We start from the raw sequence: 25663 nt of genomic DNA, 5'->3' as shown, positions 1-25663 counted from the left end.
CATGTGTCATGTGATTGACAGGTGAGTAGCGCTAGGGGTGTACCCCGCCTCTTGCCAGGTCAGCTGGGATAGGCTCAAAGTAATTTTTTGTCACAGGCCACACAGTAGTTATGACTTCCCTGACTGTGAAGTCGTAGGAAGGAATTTTCCCCTCAAATTGATGAATAACTAGTTGTAATATCAGAAGCCTCTAAAAACATGTTTTTAACTACTACATTTCTTTTCAAAGCGGGACTGGTAACAAAAACGGCTTGCAATATCTCAACATTATTACATTGGAACACTATTAGCAATTTTGATTTGCTTTCGCGGGCCACATAAAATAATGTGGTGGGCCGGATTTGGCTCCCGGGCCACCAATTTGACACCTGTGCTGGAGAAAACATGGATGGATGGAGTTGTCTTGCAAGGGTCTTTTTATTGTCAGAACAGTAAAGACTGTACGTACTGAAATGTAGCGTTCAAGTTGTATTTTACGGTGTGGATAAAAATCATCGTTCTCCTGGAGTTTGCGGCATAATTTGGGCAAAAACCTAAAAATTATGCTGTTGCACCCCCTTGTGTCCGCATGCTGTTATTACATGATGATTGTAAGCCTAGCGCGGGCGTCCTCGGCTAACGGCGTCGTAAGAATTTGTACGTAAATAGAATCGGCCGTAGTGTGTCACTAACATCCGAATTGCCGTAAATATTGAGATGAAAACACTTCTAGGTGATCAATTTTAAACAATAAATGTTCCCTATTTTTTTATTTTTATTAAACCCATTGACATGCTCAATTCAATGTATTTATGCGTGTAGTCTTATTTCAATACAGAAAATGACTAAATGATATGGACGGCTGTCCATATCCTATACGGCACAATAGCGTATTAGATAACCAAAATTAATGCATTAAATTGTCATATGTATAAATAAAAATGAAACAAATCTTCCATTTACTACAGTACAGTATTGTACTGAAGCTCAACTATTGGCCAGCGCAAATTGTTTGGTAAACAGTGACATCTACTGGCAACGTGAAGAAACAGCATTCATTAAAAGAGCCGCGATGTGGCACTGTACAGCTTTAATTGCGAGAATACACACAGATTATCTATCTATCCATCTATCCATCTATCCATCTATCTATCTATTAGGGTTTCAATTTATTTCGTTTCGATATTAAATTCTTAAGCCTGTGTTTAGGGTTTCAAACCAGGGCTACGGCTTCAAGTTCGGTGTTTCAAGCGCTGGTTTGGGTTTCAAATATGCATTGCCAAATTTCTATTTTATATTATTATTGTTCACAGTTGTGACAGCTGACCATCTTTAATGATGAATTTGGTTATAATAGTGAATGCGCATGTTCACCCACCGTCCTCTAGAGGGTGCTGCAGCACCTCTGCTTTCCATGGCTTGACACAGGAACAACAATTTGAAAAAAAAAAAATATATATATATATATATAACCAAAACAAAGGAATAACTTAAGAAAAGTTATTTGATTTTTTAATATGTATGTTTATGTTCATATTTTAGTACATATTTAAAAATAATTCCAAAAATGATTGACTTCCTTCAAAGCCCCTTTGATTATGTAAAAAACATAAAACCAATATATAATTGTTAAATAATTCGAATTAGATAACATGATTCATTATAATTAGATTTTTTTAGGATAATAAAACCGCAGTGTCTGTAAAGAAGCGCCTTTTTTTTTTAGAGCGCCCTATTTGTGGCTACATAAAATGTGTTTGTACCACAAAGGGGTTTATGTAAGTCACAGACCGAAAAAAAGCCAACAAAAAAAAAACAATGGAAACAGGACATATTTTGCTCCGATTTGGCACGTATCCTATTTTCCAAGCTGTAATTTCCTCCCTCTGCATGTAAAAGTGTGCCAGATGGAAGAAGGAAGAAAAGAGGAGAGCAGATGTCGTCGGCCACCTTTTTTGCCCTGCTGCTTGTCCACTTTCTGACGCCCTTTTGTTCTTATACCAACAGATACAAGTACACGTTTGAGCGAGGAAACAGCCCAATAATAATAATAATAATAATAATAATGAAATAGGTTTCATGATAATCAAGCAGGTCAACTTTAGTCACTCTTACACACACACTTGAATGATTTTTTTATTCAATAGACTCTTTAGTTTGCTTACAAGTTTGGGCCATTTTCTGAACCGGAACACAACAGTCATAAGTCAAAAGTCATACAATCTTATATATAACGGGCCCATTAACCCCTTCGCACTCAGCGTCGGAACTGAAGTTATTTGTTGTGCTAAAAAAAATCACACAATCGCGTTGTTTTTAAATTCTTCCGAAACAAGTCTCGGTATTATCTATTTCTTTTGTCTTCACAACTAATCAACATAAATGGCACGACGCTAAGTTCATGTTCGACCAGCTATCGGTTCGCGTCAAATGTGACGATAATGTAACTCGCCTGTCCTTGTGGGTTTCAGTGACAGATGAAGTCGATGTCGTAGTTGGTGCGTCTCAAACCGTGCACGTTGCCATTCTCCTTTTCTCAACTCCATTAAAAGCAGCACCTGGCTGACTTTCGAAAGTAAACAGGAAAGGTGTCATGTGTTGTCGTTTAAGTTTACAGCACTGTGCGTGAAGTCAAGTCTCATGCGTTCAAGTCAACTTGAATCTTACTGTACATACGTTTTAGCCAAGTCCTAAAAATGGCGACTTAAATCCGAACCGCCGTTTCCCGCAATATAATGTACATACAGATGATATACTAGTACTGTCATTATTATTAGTATCGTCATGCATATTTGCCGGAGAAACTTTTTCAACAACCGACATAATTATACAGTATGTACACTGTGTAGCATCTCGAAGCGGAACAATGAGCAGCTGAAGATGACAACGAGCTCCCGGAGCAGGCAGGGTGGCGACACGGCCTTCAAACACATGAATGCTTTTGGAATCCTCCTTGCCTCCTTGCCTCTGTGTGTGCATGCGTGCGTGTGTTTGTCTGCGTGTAGCCATGCGGGTGGGTGGGTCGTTTGTCGCTCCAGCGTCCATGACACGTCTGGATTCAGTTGTTAGTCATAATCCACCAGGAAGCTGCAGGGACCAAAAGAAAAAAAAAAACAACACCGCCGCTTTCACTCCCACCATAAATTCATTGTTGCTATTCTTAGGTGACTTAAATCGCCATTTTGAGTAATTCCCCCTATTAAGAAACACAACATTTTCCAGCCGTGTTCATCCAGTAGAAAACTGGAGGTCGTAAATTGGCTTGACCCCCCTGGATTTTTTTTATTATTGTTATTTTTAAATTCAGCCACTGCAGCCTGGTTCAGCATGAAATTTGGTTGAAATGTTTGACATGAGAAGACCACAAAAAAAAAAAGTCTCAAGAACCCATACCAGCAAAGAGAGAGAATGTCTGCCAGTTTGATTTCAAGCGGACATTTTAGGCTTCAAAAACAAACTTGTTCAAGGGATTTTTTTGGTTTTGTTTTGTTAATTCAGCCCCAGAAGCCATTTTCACTCGGCAACATGAAATTTGGTAGGTCCTTCAATCACGAGTAAACCCTTCAAAATGTCTCAATAACCCATACCTGAAATGACAGAGGAAGTCTGCCTTTTTGGTTTAAAGCCATTTCCAGTTGTTTGTCTGATTGTTACCAAATTTCAATCACAGAAACACGTTCAGTACGGACTGGACGCACCTGGGAGCAACATCGTGGATACCACCTCAGTGTCCTCCATCATGTTGATGACGCAGCGCTGGAAGTCTTTGCTGCTGCTGGACTGCAGGTAGCTGTAAAGCGAAAAATGTCAAAAGATGTCTTGGGAAATTAATTAGGTATTGGTTTTTGAAAAATGTGACATTTGGAATTGCTTGAAATGAAATACAAACAACATCCCACATAGCTGTTGTTCCACAAAAGCACCGAGCGCCAATACTGACCTCATCCAGGAGGCGCGGTCTCGCCAGAACTCATAAATCACATAAGAGGACTTTTCCGGAACCTTCTGAATGGATACGCTGATGGCAACGAAGAACATCAACAGATACAAAACGTCAAATTCCTGCGAGATAAGTCAAACTTTTAAGTAACACACACACGGCCGACTGCTCTCAGTCGTACAAACTTGACTATGAGTGACCGTAAATTGGGGAAAGGAATTTGGAAATTTCAACCCTTAACGACACATTGTTTCATAAGTCAAGCAAAACCTCAAATTACCAATAAAATGTGATGTCAGCAAATCTCGAGCAGCTAAGGTATAAAAACATTGAATGGAATATCAATTACATAAACTCCTTTGTATTAAACATTCTCGCACTACCTATAACGCGCCACTAGGTGACAACATAACCCACCATTATGCATCATCTTTAAAGCGGGAGTTGTATTTTACTTTGATTTTGTTCGATTGGACAGCGGTTAAGTTCTCCTCCATCGTGTACGACAGTTTTGTCGTGGCGCGGATGAGAAACCAAGTTGGCCAAAGTACAAGGGGGGTAAACGCAACTAAACGTGACACGGCGTAACGGGGCATATACGGAAATCTACTGAGTGTCACGGAATGGATTGTGTTGGAATGGAGTGGAGTATTTCTATTTCCATTATTATCGATGGGGAAAATGGATTCAAAGGTTGAAAAAAAGCCTACCGGAATTAATCGGGTTTAAGCATCACGGTCCAACCGTATTTGATTAAAACATATTCCTTATTATTATGTACCCCTATGTGATATTTTGGAGAATATGTCAAAACCAGGATTAAAAACAAACACACACAGAAAAAACAGGATACTGACTGCAGGTTGTCCGAGTGGGCTGCCGTGGCATCGACGTAGCTCTTGAGAACATTCCGGAAGTTGTCCGCGTCGCTGTGGTTCACAGCCATTTTCCTCTGGAGCAGCAGAATGTTCTGTTGGCAACCCGACGACGCATCAAAAGATTTCAGGGATGTTGCGGCCTTGAACGTCACAAAGTGACTCAGACTGCGGGCTGCGTTTGGAACATTTCTAAGCTTCCATTCAGCGCGGAAACATGCAAAAATCAAAAAAACATCCACTTGTGCATTTCTGTTGTGATTGCGTGAATGTAACGGTCGCCACGGTTACCTCTGACAATGGATTCACTTATCGGCATGACTGTTTTTTTTTTGTTTGTTTTTTTAAATTTATCTTTCTAATTTCGCCTCTCCAGCCTCTTTGAACGCTTTAAATTGACTCATATCAATTGGGAACGTTTCATGAATTGTTTGTTTGATGCACTTCTCCGTGTTGATCAAACGAGCCCAATAAAAAGCAGAGGAGAAAAATCATCTCAATCTCAGGCAAGTGACACACCAGATGACGCACCGTCATAGAGTGAGTCAGTTGCGAAAGGAATATGTACAGACGTAAAGTACACCTCTTAAATGCTTACAGTGCCACAAACGGCCCTTAAAAGCAATTTCAGTCAATTGATTTTTTTTTGTTTGTTTGGGTTTTTTTTTGTCGTCCCGGTACATTCCTACCACTCTCCTCATCCTTTTCTCTACGGTGTGAAACAGCCCTTATCCTTAAGCCCTCAAGTAGCTGAGGAAACATTGCATTATAAGCATGTCAGCATTTTTTAAAAGCTGATCAAGAAATTGATCAATCTCATAGTATCATTGACTTCTTATGTTACTTTTTTGACTTACGGCTGTGGATGTGGGAGTGTCCAACTTCACAGGCTCCAACTTGGGACCCTAAAAAAGGAGAATAACAATAAATAATGACATATAATAATAATAATAATAAGGATGTTATTTTTTAAATCTAATTTAGAAGATCCAGGACATGAGTGACACGTATGAGTAATCAAGAAGTGGACCTTCGATGTCCAACCAGCTGGAACATCAAATTCAGGTAGATGAAAGAAAAGTGTGCGCGAGACCACACTGTGCGACACTTGACAGGCAGTGAAATGGACAGACGGTGTGTGTGTGTGTGTGTGTGTGTGTGCACGCGGGCACACAGTTTATGAATTGGATCTTGCATTGTGGATCCCCGCTGAGAGAATGAAACAGTGGCAGAAAGCGGAGGTGCTGGTGCATTGGAACGCAAGGACGGCTCAGGAAGGTTTCACACCTGACACTCCAGTTGATCGAGCAGCTGCTGCAGCCGGGCAATCTGCGAGTTCGACTCCGCCTCCTCGTCTAGGGACACACAACGACAAGCCATGCGATCACAGTGAGTGCGAATAGTTGCACGGTCATTATCGCCAGGGCCGTGGACTACTTTTGGACTCTGTGGATTATTTTGTATTGCAACAGCATTAGTAATGGCACGTGCATTGCGCATGTGTTTGCAAGTGAATATTTTTCTGATTCCACTTGATTACAGGTACATCTCACAATGAATTTATTTCAGTACTTAGACATTATATAGATTTATTAAATACTTGGAAGAATACTTTTCAGAGGGCAAATTCCTGCCTAATTTCTACACTGCAAATCATCGTCATTGTTTCTTATGTAATATTGTAGCAAAATTTGTGGGGTTCGCTTGCTGTAAACTATAATTCTCCAAATCATACATATATTACATTTTCCTCTTTTTCTTTTGTGTAAGGTTGGTGTTGTCATGAAAAACCGGTGATGTGCCTGTGTGTGAGCGAGAGTGCTGTGGACAATTTTGTAACTGGATTATTTCTAGTGGTCATATTTATTTCTATTGTGCAAGGTGGCATTAATCATGACACATTTATTTGCATGACCCGTTTTGGAATATTTACTTTTTGAAGCCGCAGTTGTCTTGAGGTGGAAAGGCACTCAATCATTTTGATTTCTACTTATCAACATATATTGGCAGTCTCGAGAAAATCTTTCTAGATGAAGATTAAAATGGAGAGCGTACAGTATGGATTACGTAGGCGAAAGATGGTCTCTTGCATATTCCGCTTACTTGTGTTTCGGGCGCGTGGGGGGACGTTGTTTGAGACGTTGTTAGGGATCCTGTGACCGCAGCTTCGGCTACTCGTATCCAACTTTCTCCTGTCAAGATGGAGGGAAAAAGGGGTGGGGGGGGGGGGTTGCAAAATTCCAGAATTTTCTCCATTAAAAACATTCTATTGGAATTACTAGTAGTGTTATAGCCATAACACCATAATGGCCTTGAATTATTTTTAATAGTGTGCAGAGAGCTGTTCCAATAAAAAGTGCAGCAGAAATGAGTCATACCGAATTCCAAGACCACACACACACACCACAAAATCCAGCCTATAGCGTCCGGCCTATTAGCGAGACATCTGTTTGAACTGGAATTGTGCACATTCCGCCATTCCGAGGCGACATAAGTTGAAAGAAAAGCTGTCGGAGGTGGAAATCATTAGCCGAGGCTCCTCGCTGCTTGCGCCCGGCGCCATCTTAACTGACGTCTCTGTCATGGCAGGGGTGGGCTTCTTTTCCATACTGTCTATATAGTAACCTTCTGTATATACTGTATACTTCTTTAGCGTCCTTAAGCGTGCTTTGGATTTAGATACAGATGCAGTAGATGCAGAACACATCAATTAGCCAAAACCTTAAGAATTAAATGAGATCCAGCACAAAGTAGGAAATTAGGCACCCAGCTGTTCTATAACCGCATTAACAACTTTTTTACAACGCGTAGGTATTTTACAGTTTTTTTGCAGGTCCATGCAGATCTGTGAATTGGGATTTTTTTTTCTCTTTAAACTTTAGAAGATTTTTTTGTTTACAACTCTAGATCGTTGTTTTGTAAAGTTTCAAACACAAAATACTTTTTATGACCTTCAACTTTCCGGTTTTACTAAACTTGACAAGTGGTATTAAAAAATAATAATAATAATAAATGGAATCACGATAGCGCTGGTACTGACAGAGCGGAGACGCTCTCCTCGTCCACGGCCTCCTTGGCGCATTGCAGCGACCTCTGAAGCGACAGCAGCTGAGCGGACGTCTGTCGCAGCAGGAAGCGGGTCACGAACTGGCCCAGGACGCTAGAGTCCTGGTACTCCTGAAAATGGACGCACACAGCAACTGGGTGACGGTACACAACAGGAACGTCGCCCACACTCATCCCGATTCCCAGTGGTCAACAAGCCAGTAACAAAATACAAATACGTATCTGCACTTTGTTGCCTTGTTTTAAGTTTTAGTCACTACATGAAGTCAATTATATGTGATCAAAGCCTCCGTTGCCTGGAAATGGTGAAAAACAGTTTAACACAATCTCTCAAGTGAATACTCTACAATTGAATACAACATACAGGTAGTTAGTTGTTTGTCTTTGCACGTTTTCTGCAATTATGTTCAAAAGTAATCAGTTTAAGTAATCAGTCTTTTTTCAAACAAGTATCTGTACTCCGACTTAAGTACGGAGTTTTAGTACTTTTACTATATAACACAAGGTATAAACCCTACATTTAATTTTCTCAGCACAAATGACTCATAAATTCATCCGTTTCAGACGGGCTTTTAATAGTGCCGCTAATTGCTGCTCCCGTCCCTCAACACAAACTTCATTGCACTCTTGCTTAAAAAAAAAAAATGCTGCTGACACGTTTTGCAACAGCGCAGCAGCTCCGGACCCTCAGAGGATTTTTCTCACAACTGGGGCTGCTTTTAAACAGAAGGAAGGTGAGCTAATTAAGGCGGCTTGCGTAATTACGCAGCGCACATTCTCGCTCCACTTGTCTCCTCTAATGAGCAAACTTGACTCACGGTTCACGGCTCAAACTGTACTGAGGTCATTGTGTGAGGTCTTTGGCTGTGGAAGAAGCCATTAATTTGGGGAGGATCTGGATGAATGTTGCTAAGAAATTTTTGTTTCACTTCTGCAAACATTGGAGGAAAGGGACTTGTTTTTTTTTTGGGGCAATCAAAGCACTTGATTTCCTAAACAGTGAACAAGGACCCATATCGTTAGCCTCATAGCATAATTGCCCAAGTTATTTTTAACTTACTATTACCAAATCGATATTAAAAAAACATTGCACTTACTAAAAATCTTTTTTTTTTCTTGGTTTCCAAAAACTGTCAAATATGACTTAGGCAACTATGCTATTAGGCTAACAACATTTGGAAAATCGAAACCAAGTGCCAAGAAGGAAGGAAAGGTAATACTAATGATGAAAAAGTTTTAAATCAAATATGACAAAATAAAATTATAGTTTACAGGTACTGTATATTATTAACATTATTATTATTGTATAAAGTATTAATTTTGTTTCAAAAGTCACCCCGATGGGACTTTTGGAAAAAAAATAAAAAAAGCAACGGTAATTTGCATATACTGCAGCGCTGAACTCACTTTTTTGAAACACAACAAGTTTAAAATACCATCTCAAAGCAAAATGTGGTATATTTGGTGCCTGTGATTCATCGCGATTCATTAAAGTTCAAAAGTGTGATTAATCTGATTTTTAAAAATGAGTCAATTGACAGCCCTAATATACAGCACAGTGACCATAACCCGAAGGTAACGATGTAACTCTGAATGAAATCTTACCTCTTTAGTTTTATACATGGCCTTTAAAATGGCCACATTGAGCTTCTCCAGAGCTGAGAGGACGTTCACGTACTCCCCGAGGTGTTGAGAAAAATAATCTACGCACAGGAAACGAGTGTCACAACGTGTTTTTGCATTGGAACTCATCAGCAGGCGTACTCAATGTTGTGGCCAGAGAGTCATGTATTAAAACGGATGTATTCATGAATGACATGAATGGCATTTAGTTGATGGCGCAAGTTTGGAAGACATGACGCAAACTAATATTAGCGTAACAGCCAACACGCGTTGACGTCACAATGGAAGCGTCGCCGTTCGATGAATAATGCAGCCGTTTTATTGTGGGTGCTACCGATACTTTCAAGCATGCGTCCTACTTCATCCGGCTTTATCCAGGCCACCCCCCCCCCCCCCCCCCCCCCCGCACACACATTATATTGCTAACAAATATGTGCACCGAATGGAGATGGACGAGTGTCAACACAAAGGGCACCAACCAACCTGATAGCTTGTCAGTGTCCAGATTGCTGCAGGGCAGGAAAGGAGATCAGATGCAAAAAAATTACTCAAACGCATATTATTAGGATGTATCCTTGTTAGAAACATACTTGTAAGGGTGCATGCTTGTTAGGGTTACCATAATTTCTCGTGTATAATGCGCATTTTTTTCCCTCCAAAAAATGTCAAAAATCGATGGTGTGCATTATACATAGGTATAGGGGGAAATGTGGGGGGGGGGGGACGCTCCTATTTTATAAATGTATGCCGCCATCTCGAGGTTATGAAAAAGCGGTACATGTTCATTTCAATATGCCGCCTCCACCTAGAGGTTATGAGAAAGGTGTACACTTTCATTCTAATATGCCAGCGCCACCTAGAGGCTATGACAAAGGTGTAGCCTACACTTTCATTCCAATATGACAGGGGTACGTATGACTGCATATGTACAGTTGTGATCCTAAGTTTACATATCCTGGCAGAATTTGTGAAATGTTTTTTTTTTTTTTTTTTTTTTATATAAATACGACTGATGACTGAACAACAACCATCATTAATTTCTTTATGGTTATGTTTGACGATAATGCTTTTCTGAAATGCTTGACAGTTTAATTTGAATCCTATTACAACAAAACTAAATGTGTTTCGACTGGTTTTCTTTAAAGAATTGTACCCATCTTACAAATTCTGCCCGGGTAATCAAACATATGAGCACAACGGTGTGTTTTCTCATTTACTAAATCAAAGTAGGGCTGTTAATTTCAATAATAAGAGCAATTAAATAAAAATAAAATATTACGTGTTCAAATAAAGTCCTTAACTTCAGAGTAATTACTTGAAAAAAACTAACAAAATACAGATAGTCCTTCATGATTTGATCATATGGAAAGAAGCAAAATCATGCATTGTAAAAATGCATTATACATAGGTAGAAGGGTTTTCCAGAATTTTGAGGTCAACCTTGGGGTACGTATTATACATGGCTGCGCATTATACACGAGAAATTACGGTAGTCATAATTAGAATGTATCCTTCTCAACTCAACTTCTAAAGCAGTTAAAAAAAAACAACAACAATCACTTGTTTAAATGCATCCTGGTTATGATGTATCCTTGCAAGGGTTTAGCCTGTTTTACTAATATATCTTTTTAATCCATCTTTTTAGGGATGTATTCTTGTTATGCTGTATTGCTGTTAAATTTATATCTTTGTTACAATGTATCGTTGTTAGGATGCATCTTTCTGAGGGTGAATCCTATTAGAATGTGTCCTTGCTTCAATATATCCTTGTTTTAGTGCATCCTTGTTAGGGTGTATCATTTTCAACACTGTATCCTTTTATCCATCTATTTGGTGATGTTCAGTGGATTCCCACCAACTTGAAGTTCAGCACCTGCAGATTTACCTATTTGTGGATTTTTTTTCTTCCCAATGTTTTTAAATAATTTTTCTTTTCTTTTTTGGGAATGGGGGGATTATTGGCATTTAGCAGAATCAGAATCATCTTTATTTGCCAGAATAAAAGAAATGTAATAGTTGAAAACCATGTTCTTATAGGCTTCTGATTTCAAAACTGGTTATTCGTCAATGAGTTGCGTGTACTGTATGTAATTATATGAGGTGATAATTCATTGATATGGGTTCACAGTCGTAGCGGCCTTCCAAAAGAAGGGATAACTATGATGCGGCCCGTGACAAAAATGAGTTTGACACCCCTGCCTTATAAGAATGCATCCTCGTAAGGATGTATCCTTGTTAGGGTGTGTCCTTGTTACAATGCACCCTTGTCAGGGTGTATCAGCCAATAAAATAAACTCACTTATTCTGCCGCCCGTCGATGGAGTAGAAAAGCTCCTGTAGCTGTGCCGTTGTCAAAACACCGTCAGCAAAGTAAGCGTTGAACTCTTCAAATGACAACTTGCCGTCATCTAAGAACACAACGCAAAAAAAAAACAAAAAACTGGGAGACATCTAGACATTTAGAAAAATGGCCATCACTGCATATCATCTCGATTCACAAATAATTTGAATGTATGCCTCCTTGCGGCTGTCAAGACGAACAGATTATAGCAAGGAAACAAAGAGTAAGAAGCGTTCATTATCATCTGACAGTGAGAAAATACCGAATCGTTACGTTTCTGTCCACGATCAACCTTGTGAGTCCAATATTTTGCCGGTGATTGACAGGGTTCCGTTGCTTTGCCTGCTGTTAGCAAATTTTGGACAGGAAAGCTCCCAATTATCCTCTCAACTCAGCTCAACTGTGAATCCAGCTTGCTGTGACAGAAAACGAGCCGATGCTTCAGCAGTAATAAGATCAATAGCTCGGCTTGTTATCTGCAAGGAAGCCTTCCGTGCCCACCAACAATCTGTCTCTCTCTTGCAGATTAAACGCCAGAAGCTGGAACGCAATTTGAGGGAGCTGGTTAGTCATTCACTTTTAATAAAGTGATGTGATGAAAACAAATGAGCCCAGGAGGTATCTAGTCGGATACAGACTGACAGGCAAAAAAAAAACAAAAAAAAAATGCAGCCAGGGGCATCATTGCTTGTTTTTTCATTTGGCTTCGCAGCACTTCTGCTCCCAACCCATCGAGACGTCTGCCCTCATAACGACCCTGTCATGAAGTTCCGATCGACTGATTCGGCGAGGCAGAAGGCTCAAGGGCGCCATCTGTTCAGCTGAAGACGCACTGAAAACACTCGTAATTAACTCGGCACCGAGGCGGTGACCCGACGCACCGCTTCGGCCCCCGTTCGATGTTACGCATCTTTGGTGCGCTCACCGTTCCGGCCGTTATGCTTCGTCAGACGGATAGTACTTTGACTTTACTCTAGTTTTATTACACAGAGACTGACTTTTGATACTTGTATGGCATTTGTTACAGCAGGACTGTTACAATATGGCTGATATCGTTGTCTGTATAGTTAATAAAGGTCTTTTTTTTTTTTTTTGGTCATGGCATTCCATCAGCACCTGCACGTTTTATTTACTTTTATATGTAAATACATGACTCTCTGTAGAAAGAGGATTAGCAAGTAGCTTGTTGCAGTCTTTTAGAAGAAAGTATTTTTTTTTTTTATGTATTGTTTTGATGAAGGCTTCACCGGTTCATGATTGCGACACCACCTCTGAATATTTTAACTTCCAATTTGCATTTAAACGCGGCATAATTGATTACAGCAAAACAACGCGCTCGTGCGAATGAATAAATGCAAACACACGCGGGAGGCCACAATGTCGTCGCCAGCGGGTTAGAGTGGACGTGAACAAGCAGAAGGACAAGACAATTTCGACACCTCAAATTCAAACAAAGATAAAAAAAAAGCAAAGACTAAAGAAGGTGATGAGTTGAAGATTTCATAAAATTACATTAAAAGGATCAGATAAGGCGGCACGGTGGCCGACTGGTTAGAGCGTCAGCCTCACAGTTCTGAGGTGCGGGGTTCAATCCCCGTCCCCGCCTGTGTGGAGTTTGCATGTTCTCCCCGTGCCTCCGTGGGTTTTCTCCGGGTACTCCGGTTTCCTCCCACATCCCAAAAACATGCATGAATTGGAGACTCTAAATTGCCCGTAGGCATGACTGTGAGTGCGAATGGTTGTTTGTTCCTATGTGCCCTGCGATTGGCTGGCAACCAGTTCAGGGTGTACCCCGCCTCCTGCCCGATGACAGCTGGGATAGGCTCCAGCACGCCCGCGACCCTAGTGAGGAGAAGCGGCTCAGAAAATGGATGGATGGATGGATGGATCAGATAAGAGGAAGGAGAAGTGACTTCTGGCTCGCCACGATGAGTCACTGACATGATATGTTTGTCACAGTTTTTACGCCAGACGCCCGTCCTCATGGAAACCACCCAAAGGATGAGAAATCTGAAGACTTCAGTGGCTGCATTTAATTTTTCTGTGGAATAATTTCCAGTGTCTGTCCATTCATCTTTTTTCTACAATGCCATACATGTATTTCAAATGCCCAAACGTGGCCGTGTTCTGCCTCCACTGTTGACCACTGCGCACGCATGACTAATCGATTATGTATTTATTGTCTGCTTACAACAAGGCCTATGCCCCAAAGATTGTCTCACTCTTTGGGAACAGTGGCCACGAACAACCCTCAATAACCACTGCCAGCTCGGGACACACCCGCCAGGGACATCAATCGAAGGACTTCACAGCTAAAATGTGGAACTGAATATTGGTTTAAAGGCGAAACGTCTTCGAAAACCAAGAAGAGTCCAGTTGCGTCGATTCGACTTTTGCAGGTTCAAATTATGGTGCAACTTCGGAGTATTTTTTCACGTTTTCCCCAGACAGAATAGATAGGCGCAACGACAGAATTAAGAACACACCAACGACAGTTCTCCGCAGCAAAGGGCGCTCTTAAACCCGCGGGATCCTCTGACGGATGCGGGCAGATGGTATCAAAAGACGGCAACGCGAGCAGAGGCAGAATTCCGATGCGTCGCCAGGTGGAGGATTAGCTTGTTTGTTAGCGGATGACGCACACGTCAGTGCTTCGTCAACACTTGCCTTTGTTTGTTTGTTTGTTTTTTTCATTTGGAGGCTTTTTAAGGCTCTCTGGGTGAGGGACAGTGGGATGCTAAATTTGATGCAATGTGCATCCATTTCATTTCACAGCTCTGCAGGCTTTTATTTCACCAAGATAAATGGCCCCAGCGCACTCGGAATGCTGAGAACGAATTTGCCGGCAACAATCCCAGGGGTAATCAGAATGAGAGACGGTGGGGGGGGGGGACAACCAACAACAACAACAACAACAAAAAGAACCGTTCCTTATTGCTATCGGCCGCAATCTATTCCAGGTCTGAAAATGAATCATGCATGAGAAACCCGGCTGTGCATGAGTGGATGAAGACAGCTCCATAACTCTTCTTCTTCTCCATTATGCTAAAAGGAAAAAGTCCACAAAGTTTGTAAGGGATCAATACAGACAAGAGCCAAATGATAAAGCTTTGAAAATAGGACACAATGTAGGCCACACTTTGGAAAAGGTTATTCCCACTGCAGATTGCCCAAAGTGGTCTATAAATTCCCATTAATTATTTGTTTTACAGTATAATTCCTATACTTCAGCCAATAAATCAGAGCAGATTATTATATTGTTTATTATTCTTCGGATAAATAAACCGCCTGTCCAAAAATTCAATTGTTTTTGCAAGCACGTGTATCTTGTAGGTATTTTCGGGGTCCCTGAAGAGCATTTAATTGTTCTGCCAATCCCTGTATGTCGATGGCATAGATAGATAGATAGATAGATAGATAGATAGATAGATAGATAGATAGATAGATAGATAGATAAACAAAGAGAGCTGTTATGATTCTGATGCGCTTTCAGATGTAGCATATCACGGTTTACTAGTGTGCCGTGACAGCCGACTCCATTAAAATAAAAACATCTTCATGAGTGCACAATCGACTGCGAGCTCCGCTAGTAACAATCCGTTAGACTCATGGCAGTAATTGCATTTTTTAAGCGTACGGATGACATGGCCTAGAAATGTAACAACGTCCCTGTCGACGACCGCCGTGACTTGATTTGTTTTGGCACCTTATTTGAGCCAGACAGAAAATAAATAGAGCAGGGCGTGTGCAGCCGGTGCAAAGAGGCAGAGGAAAAGCACGTTATTACACTTTCAGGCAATTTCATTACACAGAGGAGGATTATTTTAAGCAGTACGTTATGGATGAGGCTGACAATGAACTGGGTTGTTGGCAGCTTGTGGCTGTCGACATCATTTAAATACGTTTTTTTTTTTTTTTTTTTGGTGAAATTTTTCAACTCTTATTGTATTTGACACTGATTATTTAATAAATAGCGCTGACTGTCATTGGGTTTTTCCTGTGAAGACTACACTGACACTGTTGGAGGTGTAACCAACATCATCAACCAGAAAACTGTCCATCAGTGGGAAAAACAAGCCAAAAAAAAAAGAAAAAAAGTAAAGCCATTGCACATGTACATGGGCCAAGGCCAATACAGCCATTTTTGAATGCCCTGACAAACAAACAAACCACTTGGTGTACTAAGTAACAGATGTCCAATGGGTAGACCAAGGAAAACAACAAAAGAAAGACACTAAAACAATTCCTCTTTTGATTGACAGAAAACATAAATGCATTAGCTTCACTCTTTCAGTACTTGTATCTGTCCGATTTTTACCGTGGAGCCGTACGAACTTCGCCCAGCCAAAGGTGCCGGGAAAACAATCAACCTAACAATTATGCTGATTGGCAATGTATCTATTTATTTGCGTGTTTGAATCACTTTCAATGTGATTAGAGTTTGCGAGAAACGATAAAAATAAGTGACAATGGTTGGATTTGTCACGATTTTGAAGCCTCATTTTATACACTTATTTTTTTTTTTTAATCATTCAAATTTGTCAGGCTTGTTAACAACACTCATCTTCTCTATGGTGTATCAAATTTAGAAGTCCTATTTTTCACTTTAAAGCGTGAATTACAACCTGTGTCAGTGGGAGGGCTATTAAAACTCGCAGAGCGTGAAGGAGTTCATTTTATCTTCCACTCAAAGCAGTTTTAAATCATATTAATAAAGCAAGAGTGTGGGGGAAGGACACACAAGTGTCAGGACAAATTGTTATTCATTCAACATCAAATGCTCACTCACCATTTTTGTCTGCCCGGCGAAATATCTAAAAGCAAGAGAAAAGACAGAATTCATCAAAGCCGAGCATCGCTTAAGCATTCAACTGAACAAGTGCGTGCATATTATTACTGTTTTTCAAAACTATGGTCACGCAGTAGTTCTTCGTTGTGAGCAGTGATTAATTTTTTTTTTTTTTCTTTGCGGGCGAAAGGGAAGAAAAAGACGGCAATATTTTCATGTCCAAGGCCTTTTGAAGAAAAACGACCTCGACACGCAGCGGTGACTCACGTTCAAAGAAATACTGTTGCTTTCAGTCACTCCGACTCTCTAACGTGCACTCACAGCCAAATCACATTTTTTCATACTTTGAAAAGTCAAAATGGATGGATGTCTACGTCATGCGTAAAAGCATATCGTGGCAACTCGACGGGGGGGGGGGGGGGGGGGATGACCTCAGAGCACTCCGATTGGACGCTGGGAAGTATAAAATAACCCGACTCGACCTCAACTCGAAGAACGAAAGCAAATAAATGGCTATCATTGAACACAAAACTTTGATGTAAAGAATAAATACAGATGAATAAAGCGTATATAATCTTTTAGTAGCAGTTTTACATTTACGATGGGTCAGATTTGTACATCGTGGTGAATTCGGGGTTGATCCCAACTTTTCAAGCAGTCATTATATGGGACATACGTAAGCATCAATCTCAATACCAACGTTGGTATCGATATCGATATTTGGATTGATCCGCCCGCCGCCGTCCACCGGGAGAGACTTTCATGGACACAAAAGAATTTTGCAAGGGCGTGGTGGCTAATTCTGATTGAACGCGTCAATTTTGCCTCTTTGGGAGACTGTCAGGTAAATAATAAGATGGATGCTGCTTTCATTTTCTCTCCCTACAATGCCAAGGCTGTCCCTTTTGCCCTCTCTTGCCAAAGCGCTTCTCGACGGCTTCGCTCACAAGCCAAGCGATATCAAATGAAAGCTCCACTCTCCTTTTGAGGCCGCGCAGTACTGTAAATCGACCTTTTTCTCTCTTTCTCAGCCGACGGAGGAGAAAGCAGGCAGATGTACAGGCTCGTCGCCGCCTGGGTCAGAGGATGATAATGCGGCTTTATACAGGCGTGACGCGAAAAGGTCAGCGCTGCATCGCAGAGTGCCGCATACCCTCTCGTAGCGCGGTGGCAGATGTCAAGTCAGCGGGCGCAGTAGGCTTCTTATTTTGTATTCCGAGTTGCTGATAGCATGGGTGCGTTGAACACTCAAAGCCATTTATACGGACAACGTTTTGTAAATTCAGTTGCAATGGACATCACATGCCTAAAAAAGACAAAGAGCCCTCACTTTACTATTCATATATTCACCAGTATTTGCATAATTTTGTTCTCCTTGTGCAATGCCGTAGGATGTGACAAGATGACAACAAAGCACTAATAGAAAAGTAGTAATTGTTAAGCCCAATACCAATCAAGGTGGGATGCTGTGTAAGACATAAATAAAAACAGAATACATTATTTGCAAATCCGTTTCAACCTATTTTCAATTGAACACTACAAAGACAAGATATGTAATGTTCAAACTGATAGACCTTATTGTTTTTTGTTTTTGTTTTTTTTGCAAATATACACTCATTTTGAATTTGATGCCGGCAACATGTTCCCAAAAAAAGCAGGAGAGGGGCATCTTTACCACTGTGGTACAACGCTTTTCCTTATAACAACACTCAAAAGTTGTTTGGGAACTGAGGACACAAATTGTTGAGGCTTTGTTGTTGGAATTCGTTCCCATTCTTGCTTGACTACAACTGCAGTTGCCCAACAGTCTGGGGTCTCTGTTGTCATATTTTGCAGGGACGTCCTTGAAAAAAGATTTTGCTTGGATGGCAGCATACTGTATGTCGCTTCAAAACCTCTATGTACCTTTCAACGTTAATGTTGCCTTCACAGATGTGCAAATAGGCAGGGTTCACAGTACTTTCTTTTGCACTTACCTTATTTAGCTACAAGACATGGACAAAATATTAGCAACAGCTCTTTCGTGCAGTTCGACACTAATACATTATCATAAACCAATGAATACCTCTCTGAGAATGTCAATACCTAGTGCCCCACACACACTTTCTAAGCACAGTGAATCAATTGCAACTGGACTGTTTTGGTTGTCTAAGAACATGTTTTGCCTTCCTTCCATTTATGCACATAGGCTAAATAGCCTAAACTATTTAGTCTGGTTTCCACACCAACACTCAGGACAGAGCTGTCCTATTGATCCTATGTGCATGAACTGATGAAGCCAGCTCAGATGAGAGGTGAAACCTCTTCTAAGACGCAGGGGCTTTTCCTAATAGAGCATAAAGAACTGAACCAGAACAGTCCAGTTGTGAATGATTCAGTACCCTGCGAACGAAATGACCTGGATGAACGAGAATATTCACAGGCTCACACGTGCGTGCACACACACACACACACACACGCACACACACACACTTTTTCCTCTGTTGACCATGCAGCCAAAATGTCCACACAAGAGACATGGGCATCTCGAACACACACACACACACGCACAAACGCATGCACTTAAACGGCATACAATGCAAAACTGTCCATCCCCTTTGTCACTGCATTATCACAGAAGCAAGTCTACCGCCAGTCAAGATTTAAAGCAGTCCTCTTGTGGTCCCATCCCGAAACCACAATAAAAAGTAACAATTGTGATGGATGCTGCACTCACGTCATGAAGGATGCTGAGCCCTCGACCGCTGCTGTTCTGCTGCTCCTGCTGCTGCTGATGATGTTGAGTCCAAACATGTTTGCGCTTGGCCGACTGCAGACACATGGTGATCATTTCCGTGCAGGCTAACATGCTTTTCTCTCTAAAGGAACAATCTCCTCGGGGTCTGGATGCTGTGGATGCGGTCGACGTTTTGTCAGGTTTTGTGTCAGGTGCGCAGGTGAGATGCTACTTTTAAGCGCGAGCGGCCCCTGCTGGAGCAGTTGCGATTGGCTGGCTTGAGTTGGGAGTAACCTTGCATTTTACAATTTGAAAGTAACAATTTTTCGTATTATTCAAAAACGTATATCATAAAATATCATAACAATAGTAAACTATTTATATTAATACAAAAAAATTACAATGAAAAAATAAATCCACGGTGTACGTTTGTGAGTTATGATGCGTTCACTGACAGGAAATCTGAGGTTTGACACCCAGTGGGACAAGTTGCCTGGTTAGACAATCCAAGTAGTAGGTGTCAATGACTGTTAACTTCCTACTTATACTTTTAAGATACATCCACAGCCGAATGTTGTTTTAATTAAAAAATAATAATAATAAATAAATAAAAAAAAGCTTTGTCGCCGTTAATTTTGTGACACTACTGTATGATTGGAAAAATAAGAGGTTGTACACGCACCGCTATAAGAAACACCTATTCGGAGTATTACTGTCACAATACGATAGCGACAGAGCCAAAGTCGACTTCTGTTGTGAATTCGGCTGCGTTGGAACTGAATAAAAGTCTTCACAGCGACTTGTAGAGCAATTATAAGAAGGGCACCGTGCTACATTAGCTAGTTACCGTACTTTCATTTCCCTGAGCGATGCGTTCACTGACGCCGTGAAACCCATCAGCTCGCCAACTTTTGGCAAACACGGCCACCTGCTGGACAAAAACAAAACAAAACAAACAAAAAAAGTACTACTCGTAAACTTTTGCATCGGCGAATGACCATTGCTCGCTAGACAAGTCTTAAATGGATTTTAGCCATGTAGCCGTACTTTGATTTAAGATACGAACCGTTGAATGTTCCGAGACGAGTGTACCATAACAAAATCACATATTTGTACGCGTACCGCAATAAAAACACCCTTTTCGGACTTCGAAGTGTCACATAGTGATCGTGACATAGCCTAAGTAGACTTCGGTTATCAATTCGGCTGCATTGAAACAGTAGGATTTTTCACGTTTAAATTTCAATTCCACCTTTCCGCAGTCTCCTCTTCCCGGAGGAGTCAATTCACCACTTTTTACTTTTGCTTTTGTTTCTTGCGACGTACGTGACAATAAGGCGCTCATGGACGACGGCAACTAACTCATCGGTGATTTGTGTTACCTGCAGTTCCAGATGAAATGGCCACTCGCGTGGCGTCGAATGCCACTTTAAACGACGGTATGTACTTTTTATTTATTTGCTTCGGAACCTGTATTTTATGCGTTGTCCATCTTATGTGACACAGCTCTATTTTTATTATTATTATTTTTTTGTTTACGTTAATAACAATGGTGTGTAGTTCCCAAGTGCAGCTTCGAAGGCAACTGCATTTTTAAAACACTTCGCAGGAGATTTAATAACATTTCTGTCGTCAAAATAAAATTAGGATCAATAACTGTGATTATACTTTACACACCCTTTTTCACATCTGGCTGAAACGATTCAATTTTTAGGGTTTGGCCACGTTTCATGTAAGTGTATACCCTGCCCCATTTACTGCTGGGCCAATGGAAAGTTGTTGTTTTTCTTTGTTACGAGATCAAGTATTTGTTACTTACAGTAAAAGCTAACCGTTTGCTAAAATGTGCATCAAACAAAATGTATTGCACCGCTGCTTACCCTTTGATTTTAACGTGATGTGTTTCAGACAGTGAGGCAAATGGCAGATCTTTGTCTTGCCGAGCCAATGCTGTTTTAAATAAGAAAAATAGTACTGTGTAATATGATACTTTATGGAAACATACCGTAATTACTTAATTGAATAATATGTAAAGAAATTAAAGAGTTTTTGCCACATTTTTGCATTTATTAAATATTTGTGTTGTTTGTGCTGCTCCTTCTGGTGTACGCACCTTGACCACCTGGTGGCAGTATAATCCAGACAAACGGATACAGTATACTGTACATGGAGAGGGTCTCAGCTCCTCAGTAAGCCGCAGTAATAGTCGTTGTTCTTTGGAGAGGATAAAGAATATATGTCTGTGAGTATTGTTATCGTTATAATTTGTCTACGTTTGTTACTCCACTGTTTGTGTTCAAATAGCGCTTTCTACGTATAAAGGGTTATAATGCTGCAACGCAGAGGCTCTTCGTTAGCCCACCTATGGAATTTCCTATTGTGTGTTAGCATTAAGCTAGCGGGCTTTCAGGCACTGTTACGTGGTTGTTTTACAGTACATGTGCAACATGTAATTCTTTGAGTTTTATTCTCAGTTTGACAGTAAACTGCACTTGGGAGTGGCAATAAACACCTCGGAAGTCTCATTTTTGTTCACTGCTTTGAAGAATTGTTCACCATCTGCCAAACAGCTGCGTTTTGTGAAGGGGGTTGAGTTCACTGCCACCGTACGGCGCTCGGATCTCAAATTTATACTTGCAAGTGAAGCAAAAAAAAGAAAATCGGCAACACGGAACGTCATTTCTTTCATGATAATACGGGAGCATCTGGTGTCTAGCATCGTGTCTACACCGTTTTTCTTTTTTCTTTTTTTTTTTGCTCGCAGCGGAGGAGCTGACAAAACATCTGAGTGAAGCTCTGAGCATTGGGAATGAAGAGGAGGCGGTCACACTGAGCCTGAAGTTGTGCCGACTTTCTCTGCCGGTGTGCGTCAGCATTAGCAGCCTGGTCTACCCTGCGGACGCCATCAGGTGCGACGGAATTCCTACGTTTTCTTTTCACGGATTGCAGAATAGCTCAAGAAAATGTGCGTTTCTAGTGATGTTCTCGTTCCGCTGTGGTGCTCAAGGGCACATTGGCAAAGCTTGTTTTCCCAGCAACAAGTCAAAATCTGCAGTTAGCGTCAAACCTATGATAGTTCGATGCTGTGATGTGGTATCGGTGCCTTGCTTATGGGGCTTTGCCACTTGGTCCACTGTCCAATCAAGTCTTCCAGCAACCTGTCCTGTTTTCCATATTTGAACCTTATGCTTTTGGTCGACAGTGAGTCTCGAACTCGGACAGTCGACCCTTTAGTGCAATAGCGTGTAGAATGGTGCCTTGCTCAAGGGAGAGGTAATGGTAATCGTGGTGCTCTGCAGTTTACCATGTCACTTTCCCAGGTTGGCGGTGGGTGTGGAAGACGCACAGTCCAACGCCGCAGTGTTGGTGACTGTGATGGTTACGTGCGGAATGACCATCTCCCAACTCAAAGACGAGGTGCAGTAAATCCCCGCTATTAGCTGTATTGGCAGCATAGAGCAGGTAACGGTTTATGGTACTAAACGTGTCATCGTGCTATTTGCCTGGCTAGTTCAACCAGATATATGGCTTCCACCCGACGCTGCAGCGCTGGGTGATCGGGAAGCGCTTGGCACGCGACCACGAGACGCTGTACAGTCACGGCATTCGCAGCGACGGCGACTCGGCTTTCCTGTTTATCTTGTCTGTCCACGCTTCTCATCTCACGTGGCAGCGGCACCATGTGAACGAACAGCAGCGTCGCCTTGAGGGCAAGTACCGCGGATACTCATGCACACAAGACCAGAGGTGGAAGTAAGTTACAAGTAGGCCAAGAGGGAGGGGAATAACCCGGCTAAATTGAGTTAAAAAATATTTCAACGCGGAATTTCAGCCTTCAAGCTCCGCCGAGACCATTGACAAAAAAAAAAAGAAAGAAAGATTCCGCCGGGAACCCTGTTTGCCCTGCCAGAACTAATGTTTCACACGGACACTTATTGCAGATGGAGACAGTGTTGGGCCACTGATAAATTTTGCCAAAAATGACAGAGGATCGTCTGTAAGTGATTTGAAGACACTATTAGATGTGTAATGTACACATTACCACCCCAATTCCAATGAAGTTGGGACATTGTGTTAAACATAAATAAAAACAGAATACAATGATTTGCAAATCATGTTCGACCTATATTTAATTGAATACACTACAAAGACAATATATTTAATGTTCAAACTGATAAACTTGATTTTTTTTTTAGCAAATAATCATTAACTTGGAATTTTATGGCTGCAACACGTTCCAAAAAAGTTGGGGAAGGGTCATGTTTACCACTGTGTTACGTCACCTTTTCTTTTAACAACATTCAATAAACATTTGGGAACTTAGGACGCTAATTGTTGACGCTTTGTAGGTGGAATTCTTTCCCATTCTTGCTTGATGTACAGCTTCTGCTGTTCAACAGTCCGGGGTCTCCGTTGTCGTATTTTACGCTTCATAATGCACCGCACATTTTCAATACGAAACCGGTCTGGAATGCAGACAGGCCAGTCTAGTACCCGCACTGTTTTACTATGAAGCCACGCTGTTGTAACACGTGCAGAATGTGGTCGGGCATTGTCTTGCTGAAATATGCAGGGGCGTCCATGAAAAACACGTTGCTTGGATGGCAGCATATGTTTCTCCGAAACCTGTATGTACCTTTCAGCATTAATGGTGCCTTCACAGATGTGTAAGTTACCCATGCCATTGGCACTAACACAGCCCCATACCATCACAGATGCTGGCTTTTGAAATTTGCGTTCATAACAGTCCGGATGGTTCTTCTCCTCTTTGGCCCGGAGGACACGACATCCTCAATTTCCAAATACAATTTGAAATGTGGACTCGTAGGACCACAGAACACTTTTCCACTTTGCGTCAGTCCATCTTAGATGAGCTCGGGCCCAGAGAAGCCGGCGGCATTGTTGATGAATGGCTTTTGCTTTGGAACTTTATTTACTGACATTGGTTTTGTGACTTGTTCCTGAGCCCATGTGGTGATATCCTTTACACATCGATGTCGGTTTTTGATGCAGTGCCGCCTGAGGGATCCAAGGTCACGGGCATTCAATGTCGGTTTTCGGCCTCGCCGCTTACATGCAGTGATTTCTCCAGATTCTCTGAACCTTTTGATGATATTATGGACCGTAGATGATGAAATCCCTAAATTCCTTGCAATTGTACATTGAGGAACATTGACCTTAAACTGTTCGACTATTTTCTCACGCACTTGTTCACAAGCAATTCAGGGATCTCCTTTTCTAGCCAATCATGGCACCCACCTGTTCCCAATTAGCCTGTTCACCTGTGGGATGTTCCAAACAGGTGTTTGATGAGCATTCCTCAACTTTCTCAGTCTTTTTTGCCACCTGTCTCAGCTTTTTTGGAACGTGTTGCAGCCATAAAATGCTACATTAATGATTATTTGCTGAAAACAATAAAGTGTATCTGTTTGAACATTAAATATCTTGTCTTTGTAGTGTATTCAATTAAATATAGGTTAAACATGATTTGCAAATCATTGTATTCTGTTTTTATTTATGTTTAACACAACGTCCCAACTTCATTGGAATTGGGGTTGTACATGATGTATGAGTGACTTGAACGGCGGTTAGCATTTCTACTTTTTTTTTTTTACCTAAAATGGTCAGCGCTAACATGCTAATATTAATTTTTTTTTTTTTGAGGGGGGGACGATTACTCGAGTACTTGGCAAAATATCTATAGGATAATCGATTCTAAAGAGATTCAATCGTGTCAGCTCTCGTCGCAAGTAAGGAACACTTCACATCAAGCGACGCGGCCGAACGCTACTCTGGACAATCGCAAACAAATAAAAATTTGCCACTCACACCCGCACACCTGGCGCTCCCATACAAACTCCCATACAAACTTGCCGCTACAAAAAAAAAAAAAAAAAAAAAAAATGCAACCCCTTGTGTTCATATCGGGAAACAATGTAAGGAGGTGCCACATACAATATACAGTTCAAGTGTGCATTTTTGTGGTTCAAAAGAAAATAATACAGTAGCCTGCAGTCCATTTTCTTTAAATTCACTTTCAGATATCATTCAGACAGATGTGAGGTGTTGTGTTGTGGGGAAAAAAATGCTGCCGGGTGACAATTTTGCAACGCTGCTCCAATGTAAACTGTCGAGCCATGGTGAAGATTACAAAAACAAATATGTCAAACGATGATAGCCTCACGACTGTCCGAATGATACCTGAAACAAAATGGAAAAAAGGAAGTGTATCGTGACTTTTGGGATTGTGATTATTTTTCTTTTGAACCACAAACAAGGCGCAACTGTCAAGGAAGAAGCGGATTGGCCTGGCCGTTGTAGCTATAATATAATA

The 25663-nt window shown here is 41.2% G+C and overlaps 2 protein-coding genes and 1 long non-coding RNA gene across 5 annotated transcripts in view; 2 read left to right on the top strand and 1 right to left on the bottom strand.

Annotated features, from left to right (window-relative positions):
* Positions 1 to 1524: 1524 nt before the first annotated feature.
* necab3 (N-terminal EF-hand calcium binding protein 3) lies at positions 1525 to 22061 on the bottom strand. The gene is made up of 14 exons (XM_061784309.1): positions 21443 to 22061; positions 19330 to 19502; positions 16614 to 16638; positions 11783 to 11891; positions 9967 to 9992; positions 9466 to 9563; positions 7835 to 7971; positions 6898 to 6986; positions 6082 to 6149; positions 5652 to 5699; positions 4777 to 4889; positions 3920 to 3997; positions 3678 to 3769; positions 1525 to 3066 (listed from the first exon to the last, which is right to left on the bottom strand). Exons 1-14 carry the CDS (start codon positions 21495 to 21497, stop codon positions 3038 to 3040), a joined length of 1140 nt encoding a protein of 379 aa, XP_061640293.1. The 5' UTR covers positions 21498 to 22061; the 3' UTR covers positions 1525 to 3037.
* Positions 6165 to 13201, top strand: LOC133483297 (uncharacterized). The gene is made up of 3 exons (XR_009790080.1): positions 6165 to 6336; positions 12350 to 12442; positions 12537 to 13201. It is a non-coding gene; the product is annotated as an uncharacterized LOC133483297 (long non-coding RNA).
* rbck1 (RanBP-type and C3HC4-type zinc finger containing 1) overlaps positions 20370 to 25663 on the top strand; it is a 12700-nt gene continuing 7406 nt past the window's right edge. Inside the window, exons 1-4 of one of the 3 annotated variants that reach the window (XM_061784307.1) lie at positions 20370 to 20768; positions 22094 to 22238; positions 22650 to 22746; positions 22841 to 23039. In XM_061784307.1, coding sequence (XP_061640291.1) covers positions 20729 to 20768; positions 22094 to 22238; positions 22650 to 22746; positions 22841 to 23039 — 481 coding nt within the window. In that variant the 5' untranslated portion in view covers positions 20370 to 20728. The remainder of the gene's footprint in view (positions 20769 to 22093; positions 22239 to 22649; positions 22747 to 22840; positions 23040 to 25663) is intronic. The other 2 variants (XM_061784306.1, XM_061784308.1) reach the window with 2 other exon arrangements.

Source organism: Phyllopteryx taeniolatus, chromosome 9 (assembly GCF_024500385.1).
Source record: "Phyllopteryx taeniolatus isolate TA_2022b chromosome 9, UOR_Ptae_1.2, whole genome shotgun sequence".
Taxonomy (NCBI): Eukaryota; Metazoa; Chordata; class Actinopteri; order Syngnathiformes; family Syngnathidae; genus Phyllopteryx; species Phyllopteryx taeniolatus.
The sequence above is the reverse complement of the archived record's forward strand: the minus strand, read 5'-3'. Positions and strand labels throughout refer to the sequence as shown.

Bases quoted from the DNA above. Each gene is read 5' to 3' on its own strand.
- necab3 (XM_061784309.1), bottom strand. From the start codon at position 21,497: ATGTACAGTATACTGTATCCGTTTGTCTGGATTATACTGCCACCAGGT. The intron at 9,993-11,782 runs GTGAGTTTATTT...CCTGCCCTGCAG, and splicing joins ATCGACGGGCGGCAGAATAA to CAATCTGGACACTGACAAGC. The intron at 9,564-9,966 runs GTTGGTTGGTGC...TCCTGTGCGTAG, and splicing joins GGACACTGACAAGCTATCAG to ATTATTTTTCTCAACACCTC.